The following is a 13868-nucleotide window of genomic DNA, read 5'->3' as shown; positions in this document are numbered from 1 at the left end:
CTGGAGCACCCGGAGGAAACCCACGCAGACACAGGGAGAACTTGCAGACTCCACAGTCACCCGAGGCCGGAAATCAAACCCAGGTCCACGGCCCACGTGGGCTCATGCTCACCTACCCAACATTGTTGGCTGTGTGGCATTTTCACCTGAATGTCATAGAATCCCGACAGTGCAGAAGGAGGCCATTCGGCCCGTCGAGTCTGCACCGACCACAATCGCACCCAGGCCCTATCCCCATAACACCGTGCATTTACCCCAGTTAGTCCCCCCTGACACTGAGGGACAATTTAGCACGGCCAATTCACCTAACCTGCACATCTTTGGACTACGGGAGGAAACCCACGCAGACACGGGGAGAACGTGCAAACTCCACACAGACAGTGACCCAAGCCGGGAATCGAACCTGTGGGACGGTGTTTAACTTGGAACATCAGAGATAGCGAGCTGTTAGCAGTCATACCATGTCACGTTTAAGTCTTGTAATTCATAGAATCATAGAAACCCTACAGTGAAGAAGGAGGCCATTCGGCCCATCGAGTCTGCACCGACCACAATCCCACCCAGGCCCTACCCCCACATATTTACCCGCTAAACCCTCTAACCTGCGCATCTCAGGATTCTAAGGGGCAATTTTTAACCTGGCCAATCAACCTAACCCGCACATCTTTGGACTGTGGGAGGAAACCGGAGCACCCGGAGGAAACCCACGCAGACACGAGGAGAATGTGCAAACTCCACACAGACAGTGACCCGAGCCGGGAATCGAACCCAGGACCCTGGAGCTGTGAATTGATAGAAGTTATCCGCTGTGAGGCAGCAGTGCTAACCACTGTGCCACCGTGTTGTCAGAACGTTTAAGTCCGACTCCAAATATGTGACCATACTTAAAACCACGTTAAAAACCACGGAACGCTGCATTAGTTCAGATTAAAAATCCACCATGATATCAATTATACTGCCTTGGGAGCTGCCCCTTTTACTTAGTCCTGATTTAATCTGAGTTTGTTTATTTGGTTTGATCTAAAAAGAGGGCAATAAAGGACACCAGTTTCAGACACCACGGCGCCGACAAATTGCCAAGGACGGCGGAAAAAAAAAACCTGCAGAGAAACACGATTGAAATACATTTCTTAAGACGCACGGTACTGTCACACAAAACCCACCCGAACCAACGCTTCGGGCAGCGCGGTGTGTCTGTGCGCCGCCCGTCTGCCCAGATTGCGTTACCTTGGATTCCAAGTAGATGCTGGTGGAAGGCGAAGTCTTGGCGATGATGTAGAGGCAGGCCGCCAGCGAGGTGGCGCAGACCACAAACAGCGAGTCGTTGATGATCACTCGCGCCAGGACCACGTTTTTGGTCTCCGCGCGCTGAACCTTGACAAGCAACGCACAGGTCAGGTTCACCGTCAGGAAGAGCAAGCCGGCAGCGAGGAAGACCACTCGGATGGGAAGCCTGAAATCACAAAATGCGTTTTTGCTTCTTTGACAAACTTAAAAAGCAGTGGGGGACAGAAAATGCTCCAGGTGACAGGGGGAACATCATAGAACAGTACAGCACAGAACAGGCCCTTCGGCCCACGATGTTGTGCCGAGCTTTATCTGAAACCAAGATCAAGCTATCCCACTCCCTATCATCCTGGTGTGCTCCATGTGCCTATCCAATAACCGCTTCAATGTTCCTAAAGTGTCTGACTCCACTATCACTGCAGGCAGTCCATTCCACACCCCAACCACTCTCTGCGTGAAGAACCTACCTCTGATATCCTTCCTGTATCTCCCACCACGAACCCTATAGTTATGCCCCCTTGTAATAGCTCCATCCACCCGAGGAAATAGTCTTTGAACGTTCACTCTATCTATCCCCTTCATCATTTTATGAACCTCTATTAAGTCTCCCCTCAGCCTCCTCCGCTCCAGAGAGAACAGCCCTAGCTCCCTCAACCTTTCCTCATAAGACCTACCCTCCAAACCAGGCAGCATCCTGGTAAATCTCCTCTGCACTCTTTCCAGCGCTTCCACATCCTTCTTATATTGAGGTGACCACAACTGCACACAATATTCCAAATGTGGTCTCACCAAGGTCCTGTACAGTTGCAGCATAACCCCACGGCTCTTAAACTCCAACCCCCTGTTAATAAAAGCTAACACACTATAGGCCTTCTTCACAGCTCTATCCACTTGAGTGGCAACAAAGAACAGTACAGCACAGGAAACAGGCCCTTCGGCCCTCCAAGCCTGTACCGCTCCTTGGTCCAACTAGACCAATCGTTTGTATCCCTCCATTCTCAGGCTGCTCATGTGACTATCCAGGTAAGACCCTTTAGAGATCTGTGGATATGGACCCCAAGATCTCTCTGTTCCTCCACAGTCTTCAGAACCGTGTTAACCTTTCAGATCTGTGATGTTCTATCAGACCCAGTGGCACAGTGGGTTAGCACTGCTGCCTCACAGCGTCAGGGATCCGGGTTCGATTCCCGGCTTGGGTCACTGTCTGTGTGGAGTCTGCACGTTCTCCCCCCGTGTCTGCGTGGGTTTCCTCCGGGTGCTCCGGGTTTCCTCCCACAGTCTGAAAGACGTGCGGGTTAGGGTGCATTGACCCGAACAGGCGCCAGAGTGTGGCGACCAGGGGAATTTCACAGTAGCTTCATTGCAGTGTTAATGTAAGCCTTAATTGTGACTAATAAAGAAAACTTTATAAGGTCTGTGACGTTCTATCAGATCCAACAGCACGGTGGCACGGTGGGTTAGCACTGCTGCCTCACAGCGCCAGGGCCCCGGGTTCGATTCGCGGCTTGGGTCACTGTCTGTGTGGAGTCTGCACATTCTCCCTGTGTTTGTGTGGGTTTCCTCCGGGTGCTCCGGTTTCCTCCCAGAGTCCAAAGATGTGCAGGTTAGGTGGATTGGCCATGCTAAATTGCCCCTTAGTGTCCAAAGATGCGTAGGTTAGGTGAATTGGCCATGTTAATTTGCCCCTTAGTGTCCAAAGATGTGCAGGTTGGGTGGATTGGCCATGCTAAATTGCCCCTTAGTGTCCAAAGATGTGCGGGTTAGGTGGATTGGCCATGCTAAATTCTTCCTTAGTATACCTGAACAGGTGCCGGAGTGTGGCGACTAGGGGACTTTCACAGTAGCTTCATTGCAGTGTTAATCTAAGTCGACTTGTGACGAATAAATAAACTTTAAAACTTGTGACACTAATAAATAAAATTAAAAAAAAGAAAGCTTGGAACTGCAACATTTAAAAAGGCAGGTACATGGATCGGGAAAGGTTTAGAGGAATGTGCAGGCAAATGGGACTAGTTCAGTTTAGGAAAGCGGGTCGGCCTGGACTGGATGGGCTGAAGGGCCTGTTCCTGTGCTGTATATCTCTATTTCCGTATGCTCTATTTCTCTCTCCAAAGATGCTGCCAGAGCTGCAGAGTTTTTCCAGCATTTTCTGTTTCTATCCCATCAAACGTTAACCTTGTGTAACCTTGCCATGGTAGGCAACACGGCCTTTTGTGTTGTTTGGCCAGAGAGAGAGACTGTCTCTCATCACTATCCAGTAACTGTACAATGCAGTGCAGATGTTTCCTGAAGGATAATAAACAGCATCAGCAGCGATGGACTCCATTTAGTATCACAGAATTTCATGGAATCTCCACAGTGCAGGAGGAGGCCATTCAGCCCATCACATCTGCACCGACTCTCTGACAGAGAACCTTACCCAGGCCCTATCCACGTAACCCCACATATTTGCCCCGCCAATTCCCCTAACCTGTCCATCATGGGACAGTAAGGGATAATATAGCATGGTCAATCCACCTAACCCGCACGTCTTTCGGACTGTGGGAGGAAACCGGAGCACCCAGAGGAAACCCACGCAGACACGGGGAGAACGTGCAGACTCCACACAGACAGTGACCCGAGCCGGGAATCGAACCCGGGTCCCTGGTGCCTGTGAGGCAGCAGCGCGAACCCCACTGTGTCACCGTGTCCGCCCGCAGATCGGAACTCAGCTTACTTGGGACACTGGGCCTCTCCCAAAAGACCAAAGTTGAGGGTTGGAGCGGCACGGTGGCACAGTGGGTTAGCGCTGCTGCCTCACAGCGCCAGGGACCCGGGTTCGATTCCCGGCTCGGGTCACTGTCTGTGCACGTTCTCCCCGTGTCTGCGCGGGTTTCCTCCGGGTGCTCCGGTTTCCTCCCACAGTCCGAAAGACGTGGTTAGGGGCCACGTGGTTAACACGGCCAGTAAATTCTCCCTCAGTGTAACCCGAACAGGCGCCGGAGTGTGTGGCGACTGGGGGATTTTCGCAGTAGCTTCATTGCAGTGTTAATGTAAGCCTTACTTGTGACACTAATAAATGAGCTTATCCTGGGTGGTGGGGAAGAGAATGCGACGAGAGAGCAGGGGGAAGGTTTCCACAGATACAACTAGCGGCTTGGGCTAATATTGGCATTATTAGGAGAATGTGGGTTGTAGTGATTAAGGTCCAGGAGACAATAAATCTCTTTAATCTCTGGCAGTTAAACGGGACCCTTGTGAGCCCCTGGGTGAGATTACAGTGCAAATAATCACACCCACCCGCCCGTACTCTGAGCTTAAAGCAATCAGTTCCCATCAATTCGCTTGTATTTTATCGCGTCCACACCCCCCCCCCCTCTCTCTCCTCCACCACCCCCCCACCCCGCCGCCACCCACCCAAGGTCAACAGAGCCTGTTATCCGGATAAACCATCGACAATTGCCGCAAGAAAATCACTTCTCCTGAGCGGTAATGCTGCCAACTCGGAAAGTTCCAGAGGATGGTGAATGAGGGATGTTTACAGGGCAGCGAACATGAGTGAACAGGAAGGCCACGATGACAAAAAAAAAAACACCACGACAAAAATGTCTGAGGACTTGCAGGAAGGAGAGAGAGAGAGTAAGTATCTTTTCAGAATAAGTCGTCTCACAAGATGGTTGTGGGTGGGCACAGCGGGTTAGCACTGCTGCCTCACGGCGCCAGGGACCCGGGTTCGATTCCCGGCTCGGGTCACTGTCTGTGTGGAGTCTGCGCGTTCTCCCCGTGTCTGCGTGGGTTTCCACCGGGTGCTCCGGTTTCCTCCCACAGTCCGAAAGACGTGCTGGTTAGGGTGCTAAATTCTCCCTCAGTGTAACCCGAACAGGCGCCGGAGTGTGGGCGACCAGGGGAATTTCACAGTAACTTCATTGCAGTGTTAATGTAAGCCTTACTTGTGACTAATACATAAATTTTTACCTTTAGTGTTACAGTCATAGCTAGGGTGTAGAGAAAGATCAGTTTAATACATTTGATTTGATTTATTATTGTCACATGTATTAACAGAGTGAAAAGTATTGTTTCTTGCGCGCTATACAGACAAAGCATACCGTTCATAGAGAAGGAAAGGAGAGAGTGCAGAATGTAGTGTTACAGTCACAGCTAGGGTGTAGAGAAAGATCAGTTTAATACATTTGATTTGATTTATTATTGTCACATGTATTAACATACAGTGAAAAGTATTGTTTCTTGCGCGGCTATACAGACAAAGCATACCGTTCATAGAGAAGGAAAGGAGAGGCTGCAGAATGTAGTGTTACAGTCACAGCTAGGGATTTGATTTGATTTATTACTGTCACATGTATTGGGATACAGTGAATCTTTTCAGAATAAGAAGTCTCACAACATGGTTGTGGGTGGCGCAGTGGGGTTAGCACTGCTGCCTCACAGCGCCAGGGACCCGGGTTCGATTCCCAGCTCGGGTCACTATCTGTGCGGAGTCTGCACGTTCTCCCCCCCGTGTCTGCGTGGGTTTCCTCCGGGTGCTCCGGTTTCCTCCCACGGTCCGAAAGACGTGTGGGTTAGGTTGATTGGCCGTGCTGAATTGCCCCTTCGCGTTAGGGGGACTAGCAGGGTAAATAGATGGTGTGAAGGGGATAGGTGGGATTGTGATCGGTGCGGACTCGATGGGCTAAATGGCCTCCCTCTGCACTGTAGGGATTCTATGAACACCGGGTTAAAGTCCAACAGGTTTATTTAGCGATGGCTGCTCCTTCATCAGGTGAACGCAGTCGCCACTCCGGAAGCTCGTGATCCCAAACAAACCTTTTTTTAAATTATAGAAACCCTACAGTGCAGAAGGAGGCCATTCGGCCCATCGAGTCTGCACCGACCACAATCCCACCCAGGACCTAACCCCACATATTTACCCACTAATCCCTCTAACCTACGCATCAGGACTCTAAGGGGCAATTTTTTTTTAAACCTGGCCAATCAACCTAACCCGCACATCTTTGGACTGTGGGAGGAAACCGGAGCACCCGGAGGAAACCCACGCAGACACGAGGAGAATGTGCAAACTCCACACAGACAGTGTCCCGAGCCGGGAATCGAACCCGGGACCTTGGAGCTGTGAAGCAGCAGTGCTAACCACTGTGCTACCGTACAGCCCTGTTGGACTTTAACCTGGCGTTGAGAGACTTCTTACTGTACCCCACCCCAGTCCAACGCCGGCACCCCCACATGATGGCCTTTTCGGAATGGAAGAGTGGATTAAAGGAAAAAAAACTCCGATTATAAATGTTGCTTGGCAAAATTATCTGGACTTGCAGAATCTCACTAGCTGTTCTGTCTGGAGACAATACACATCTCTTTAACCTGTGTTTAATGCTCCCTCCACCCACATTGTCTGTACCTTTAAGACCTGGCTGGCTTTAGGGATAAATGATGTGGAGATGCCGGCGTTGGACTGGGGTAAGCACAGTAAGAAGTCTCACAACACCAGGTTAAAGTCCAACAGGTTTATTTGGTCGCAAATACCATAAGCTTTCGGAGCACAGCTCCTTTGTCAGATGGACAAAGGAGCTGTGCTCCGAAGGCTTATGGTATTTGCTACCAAATAAACCTGTTGGACTTTAACCTGGTGTTGTGAGACTTCTTTAGGGGTAAACACAGTAAGAAGTTTAACAACACCAGGTTAAAGTCCAACAGGTTTATTTGGTAGCAAAAGCCACACAAGCTTTCGGAGCTCCAAGCCCCCTCTTCAGGTGAGTGGGAATTCTGTTCACAAACAGGGCATATAAAGACACAAACTCAATTTACATGAATAATGATTGGAATGCGAATACTCTTTAGGGATTCGCATTCTAATCAGTATTCTGTAACTTGATTTCTGTGTCTCTGTGCACTGTTTGAGAGCACATTTCCACTCCATCTGACGAAGGGGCAGCGCTCCGAAAGCTAACGGTATTTGCTGCCAAATAAACCTGTTGGACTTTAACCTGGTGTTGTGAGACTTCTTACTAAAATTATTATAGGAAGGGTAGGGTTGGGGGGGGGGAGGGGAGGAGATTAAAGGGGGGAATTTTCCCGTCTAGCCTGCCACGGGACAGACCGGAGGCAGACCACGCGAAGGTTTGTTGACCCTGTGCGGGACTTTCCGGTTTTGAGGGCGAGCGGGACTGGAAAATCCCGCTCAGGAAATGGATTGGCCGGAAGAGGAAAAGGTCTCGGGAGCGGAGAGATGGAGTGAGTCTGCGTTGCACCCCCGCCTCTCCCCCCGGTCCGCCGTCCCCCCAGTCACTACGGAATTGGCGCTCTCACTCTGACAGCTCATGAGGGAATTGTCACTGTCGGGTGAAGGAGGGAACTTTTCCAGAGGTCGGAACAGGCCCGCACGATCAAGCTTGGCGCCAGATGGCACCAGAGCGAGGCAACCTCTTCCAAGCTGTGCCCAGCCTACCTTCTAATTCTTTTACTCTCGTTCTATGCTTCAAAAACTTCATTCTAACCCCTTTGAAACTCTTTACTTACCTCGCATTAAGTTGATCTTTCTCGACACCCTAGCTGTGACTGGAACACTACATTCTGCACCCTCTCCTTTCCTTCTCTATAAACGGTATGCTTTGTCTGTATAGCGCGCAAGAAACAATACTTTTCACTGTATCCCAATACATGTGACAATAATAAATCAAATCGAATCGAATCAAGGGCATGCAAACTGCTTACGCATCCAAAACAAAGCCAGACAAAGCCAGGCCTTTATAAATCGGAGTATCGAGTATAAAAGTTGGAGTGTTATGGTAAGGTTATATAAGGCATTGGTGAGGCCGAATTTGTAGTATTGTGTACAGTTTTGGTCACCTAGTTACAGGAAGGATGTAAATAAGATTGAAAGAGTGCAGAGAAGGTTCACAAGGATGTTGCCGGGACTTGAGAAGCTGAGTTACAGAGAGAGATTGAATAGGTTGGGACTTTATTCCCTGGAGCGTAGAAGATTGAGGGGAGATTTGATAGAGGTGTATAAGATTTTGATGGGTATAGATAGAGTGAATGCAAGCAGGCTTTTTCCGCTGAGGCTAGGGGAGAAAAAAACCAGAGGGCATGGGTTAAGGGTGAAAGGAGAAAAGTTTAAAGGGAATATTAGGGGGGGCTTCTTCACGCAGAGAGTGGTGGGAGTGTGGAATGAGCTGCCGGATAAAGTAGTAAATGCGGGGTCACTTTTAACATTTAAGAAAAACTTGGACGGGCTCATGGATGAGAGGGGTGTGGAGGGATATGGTCCAAGTGCAGGTCAGTGGGACTAGGCATAAAATGGTTCGGCACAGACAAGAAGGGCCAAAAGGCCTGTTTCTGAGCTGTAATTTTCTATGGTTCTAAATCAGGGCAGCAGTGGTTAGCACTGCTGCCTCACAGCGCCAGGGACCCGGTTTCGATTCCTGGCTTAGGTCACTGTCTGTGTGGAGTTTGCACGTTCTCCTATTGAGGTGTTTTGTTGAGGAAGCTAACAGAACTGAGATTTCTATCTCTTCGCAATTATCTGAGTAGCACAGTTTCCTTCTGACCCCTTAAAGTTTATTTATTAGTGTCACAAGTAAGGCTTATATCAACACTGCAATGAAGTTACTGTGGAAATTCCCCTAGTCGCCACACTCCAGTGCCTGTTCGGGTCAATGCACCAGCACGTCTTTCGGATGTGTACTGTCTGTGTGGGTTTCCTCCAGGTGCTCTGGTTTCCTCCCTCTACGGTCTGAAAGACGCGCTGGTTAGGTTGGTTGGCCGTGCTGAGTTGCCCCTAGTTTCTGGGGGTGGTGGAATGAGCAGGGTAAATATTTGTGGTCACGGGGATAGGGTGGGATTGTTGTCAGCATGGGCTCGATGGCCCCCTTCTGTACTGTCGGGATACTATGATTCTATGTTTGGCAGAGAAGGCTAGAAGGCCTGAATTTGCCTACTTCTGCTCCTAATTCCGATGTTCCCATGTCTGCCTCAATTTTCCGCCGCTCGTCCAAGTCGCAGTCCTGCACGCAAAGTCAACTGGGGGAGGTATCGCAGCCAAGCGCAATGATCTCAACTTCCAGCCGGTGGACCGCAATTCGGAGCAGGAACCCTGGCCGATTTTACCCCCACGCCCCTGCCAAACCCTCCAGCCAAATCCTAGGGGGCGGCACAGTGGGTTAGCACTGCTGCCTCACAGCGCCAGGGACCCGGGTTCGATTCCCGGCTTGGGTCACTGTCTGTGAGGAGTCTGCACGTTCTCCCCCCCGTGTCAGCGTGGGTTTCCTCCGGGTGCTCCGGTTTCCTCCCACAGTCCGAAAGACGTGCTGGGTTAGGGGCGCATTGACCCGAACAGGCGCCGGAGTGTGGCGACTAGGGGGATTTTCACAGTAACTTCATCGCAGTGAAGAGATAGAAACCTCACTTCTGTTAGCTTTCTCAACAAAACACCTCAATAGGAGATACAAAGGTAGAGAATTAGGACTGGGGGTTATTTGGAGGGGGAGGGGGATCATGCACAAACTTCAGACTCAAGAGTGCAAACAGCAGGAAGTCAATCCAGGCAAAATGAAATAGAGAAACATAGAGGATAGGAGCAGGAGGTGGCCATTCGGCCCTTCGAGCCTGCACCCCCATTCATCACCATCATGGCTGATCGTCAACTCAATAACCTCATCCTGCTTTCTCCCCATAACCTTTGATCCCGTTCGCCCCAAGTGCTATATCCAGCCGCCTCTGGAATACATTCAATGTTTTGGCATCAACTCCTTCCTGTGGTAATGAATTCCACAGGCTCACCGGGTGAAGAAATGTCTCCTCACCCCCGTCCTAAATGGTCTACCCCGAGTCCTCAGACTGTGACCCCCTGGTTCTGGACTCCCCCCACCATCGGGAACATCCTCCCTGCGTCTACCCTGTCTAGTCCTGTTAGAATTTTATAAGTCTCTATGAGATCCCCCCCGTCATTGGTCTGAACTCCAGCGAAAACAATCCTAACCGAGTCAATCTCTCCTTGTACATCATAGAAATCATAGAAACCCTACAGTGCAGAAGGAGGACATTCGGCCCATCGAGTCTGCACCGACCACAATCCCACCCAGGCCCTACCCCCACATATTTACCCGCTAATCCCACCAACCTACGCATCTCAGGACTCGAAGGGGCAATTTTTAACCTGGCCAATCAACCTAACCCACACATCTTTGGAGTGTGGGAGGAAACCGGAGCACCCGGAGGAAACCCACGCAGACACGAGGAGAATGTGCAAACTCCACACAGACAGTGACCCGAGCCGGGAATCGAACCCGGGACCCTGGAGCTGTGAAGCAGCAGTGCTAACCACTGTGCTACCGTGCCGCCCAGTCCCCCAGGAATCAGCCTGGTAAACACTCGCTGCACTCCCCCACCCCGCCCCCCCCCCCCCCCCCCCCCCGCCCGAGAGCAAGCGAGTACAGATCGGTCACCGAGCCACAGCACTCCCCGTCGTCACTAACTGGCCACACTGGGGCAGTGAAGCTTCCTACAATAACACTCGAATTGGCTGAGGTCATGGAAAGACTGCTCCACAGTGACGCACCACCACCAGCTTTCCTGTGAGCCCTTGGAGCTGACTCGCCCTTTCAGCGTCTCCCACAATAAACGGCCGCTATCTGACAAAGCTGCAGCTGCAAGCAGGCAGCACATGGCACCAGAATTCAGCTGGGGCGTGCAGGAAGTTCGCTCACAGGCTGCAGGAGGGTGGCAAGGCCACACCTTTAAATAAAAACCGCAGCTTTGCAGAAGTGGCAGGTTCGCTGTCAACCTGAACACCGCAAGGGTAAAGCGAGATCTCACTGCACCTGCACAGGGACTTGGTAGGGCCACAACACAGAATCATAGAATCACAGAATCACTACAGTGCAGGAGGAGGCCATTCGGCCCATCAAATCAAAACCGTCTCTCCGACATATAGTCCCACTCAGGCCCTATAACCCCATTTACCCCATTAATCCCCCTAACCTTCACATCTTTGGGCAATTTAGCATGGCCAATCCACCTAACCTGCACATCTTTGGACACTAAGGGGCAATTTAGCATGGCCAATCCCCCTAACCTGCACATCTTTGGACACTAAGGGGCAATTTAGCATGGCCAATCCACCTAACCTGCACATCTTTGGACACTAAGGGGCAATTTAGCATGGCCAATCCACCTAACCTTCACATCTTTAGACACTAAGGGGCAATTTAGCAAGGCCAATCCACCTAACCTTCACATCTTTAGACTTCTAAGGGGCAATTTAACATGGCCAATCCACCTAACCCGCACATCTTTGGACACCAAGGGGCAATTTAGCATGGCCAATCCACCTAACCTACACATCTTTGGACACTAAGGGGCAATTTAGCATGGCCAATCCACCTAACCTTCACATCTTTGGACACTAAGGGGCAATTTAGCATGGCCAATCCACCTAACCTTCACATCTTTAGACACTAAGGGGCAATTTAACATGGCCAATCCACCTAACCCGCACATCTTTGGACACCAAGGGGCAATTTAGCATGGCCAATCCACCTAACCTGCACATCTTTAGACAGTAAGGGGCAATTTAGCATGGCCAATCCACCTAACCTGCACGTCTTTGGACACCAAGGGGCAATTTAGCATGGCCAATCCACCTAACCTGCACATCTTTGGGCACTAAGGGGCAACTTAGCATGGCCAATCCACCTAACCTGCACATCTTTAGACACTAAGGGCCAATTTAGCATGGCCAATCCACCTAACCTGCACATCTTTGGGCACTAAGGGGCAACTTAGCATGGCCAATCCACCAAACCTGCACATCTTTAGACACTAAGGGCCAATTTAGCATGGCCAATCCACCTAACCCGCAAATCTTTGGACACTAAGGGCAATTTAGCATGGCCAATCCACCTAACCTGCACATCTTTGGACACTAAGGGGCAATTTAGCATGGCCAATCCACCTAACCCTCACATCTTTGGACACTAAGGTGCTGCTGTTCCTTTGCCCACTCCTGCCCAGCATCCTCCACATTCCTCAGATCCACTTTCCACTGACAGCAGGAGGTCACACCAAGCATATTCTATACTTCCTCACACTCTTTCTCGGGGGCCCAGCCTCTTCACGGCACTCAACCAATATTCTGTTGCCCCTCTTTCAAGTAGCCCACCACCAATGCACAGCGGCAGCAGTCTGTACCATCTACAAGATGCACTGCAGCAACTCGAGGCTCCTCTGATAGCACCTTCCCAAACCCACCACCTACAAGGACAAGGGGAGGGGGCTGCAGATGCATGGGAACCCCACCGCCTGCATGCTCCCCCTCCAAAACACACAATGTCTTTGATCAGGGGGATGAAGTGGAAATGGTTGAAAGCGTCATGGTTTTAGGTGTCCAGATCACCAACAACCTGTCCTGGTCCTCCCTTGACGATTCTATAGTTAAGAAAGCCCCATCAACGCCTCTACTTTCTTAGAAGACTAAGGAAATTCGGCATGTCAGCTACGACTCTCACCAACTTTCACAGATGCACCATAGAAAGCATTCTTTCTGGTTGTATCACAGCTTGGTATGGGCTCCTGCTCTGCCCAAGACCACAAGAAACTATAAAGGGTCATGAGTGAAGCCCAGTCCATCACGCAAACCAGCCTCCCATCCATTGACTCCGTCTACAATTCCTGCTGCCTCGGGGAAAAGCAGCCAGCACAATCAAGGACCGCTGGACATACTCTCTCCTTCTTCCCTCGGGAAAAAGATACAAAGGTCTGAGATCATGTACCAACCGGCTCAAGAACAGCTTCTTCCCTGCTGCCATCAAACTTTTGAATGGACCTAACTCGCATTCAGTTGATCTTTCTCTACACCCTAGCTGTGACTGTAACACTACATTCTGCACTCTCTCCTTTCCTTCTCTATGAACGGTATGCTTTGTCTGTATAGCATGCAAGCCACAATACTTTTCACTGTATCCCAGTACATGTGACAACAATGAATCAAATCACGTCACCAGAATTGTTCCAATAAACTTGACCGAACTTTAGAAATAGAACTACCTCTTTCGACTGATCCTACCAGTCTAACACCCATTTATTTGCAGCTTCCTTGTCCTTTCACCGTCCCTGGGATGACCAGCTGCAGTCACTTTTCTGTACAGCCGCAGGAGGGAGGCTTCATTCCCCCAGTAAAACTGGATGCTTCACCCTCCACGCGACTGGCGGGTCCCACCGTGTCACTGAGCACCCACACACTGTTAAAGAACTAGGAGCAGGAGTAGGCCATCTGGCCCCTCGAGCCTGCTCCGCCATTCAATAAGATCATGGCTGATCTTTTCGTGGACTCAGCTCCACTTACCCGCCCGCTCACCACAACCCTTAATTCCTCCACTGTTCAAAAATCTATCTATCCTTGCCTTAAAAACATTCAATGAGGTAGCCTCAACTGCTTCACTGGGCAGGGAATTCCACACATTCACAACCCTTTGTGTGAAGAAGTTCCTCCTCAACTCAGTCCTAAATCTGCTCCCCCTTATTTTGAGGCCATGCCCCCTAGTTCTAGTTTCACCCGCCAGTGGAAACAACTTCCCTGCTTCTATCTGATCTAT

The 13868-nt window shown here is 50.4% G+C and overlaps 1 protein-coding gene across 3 annotated transcripts in view; it reads right to left on the bottom strand.

Annotated features, from left to right (window-relative positions):
- The window catches only part of LOC144481800 (integral membrane protein GPR137-like), a 68387-nt gene that overhangs the window by 20023 nt on the left and 34496 nt on the right, over nucleotides 1-13868 (bottom strand). For all 3 annotated transcript variants that reach the window (XM_078200941.1, XM_078200939.1, XM_078200940.1), the window contains exon 5: nucleotides 1228-1453. In XM_078200941.1, coding sequence (XP_078057067.1) covers nucleotides 1228-1453 — 226 coding nt within the window. The remainder of the gene's footprint in view (nucleotides 1-1227; nucleotides 1454-13868) is intronic.

This window comes from Mustelus asterias, chromosome 33, assembly GCF_964213995.1.
Source record: "Mustelus asterias chromosome 33, sMusAst1.hap1.1, whole genome shotgun sequence".
Taxonomy (NCBI): Eukaryota; Metazoa; Chordata; class Chondrichthyes; order Carcharhiniformes; family Triakidae; genus Mustelus; species Mustelus asterias.
This window is presented reverse-complemented; position numbering and strand designations above follow the sequence as displayed.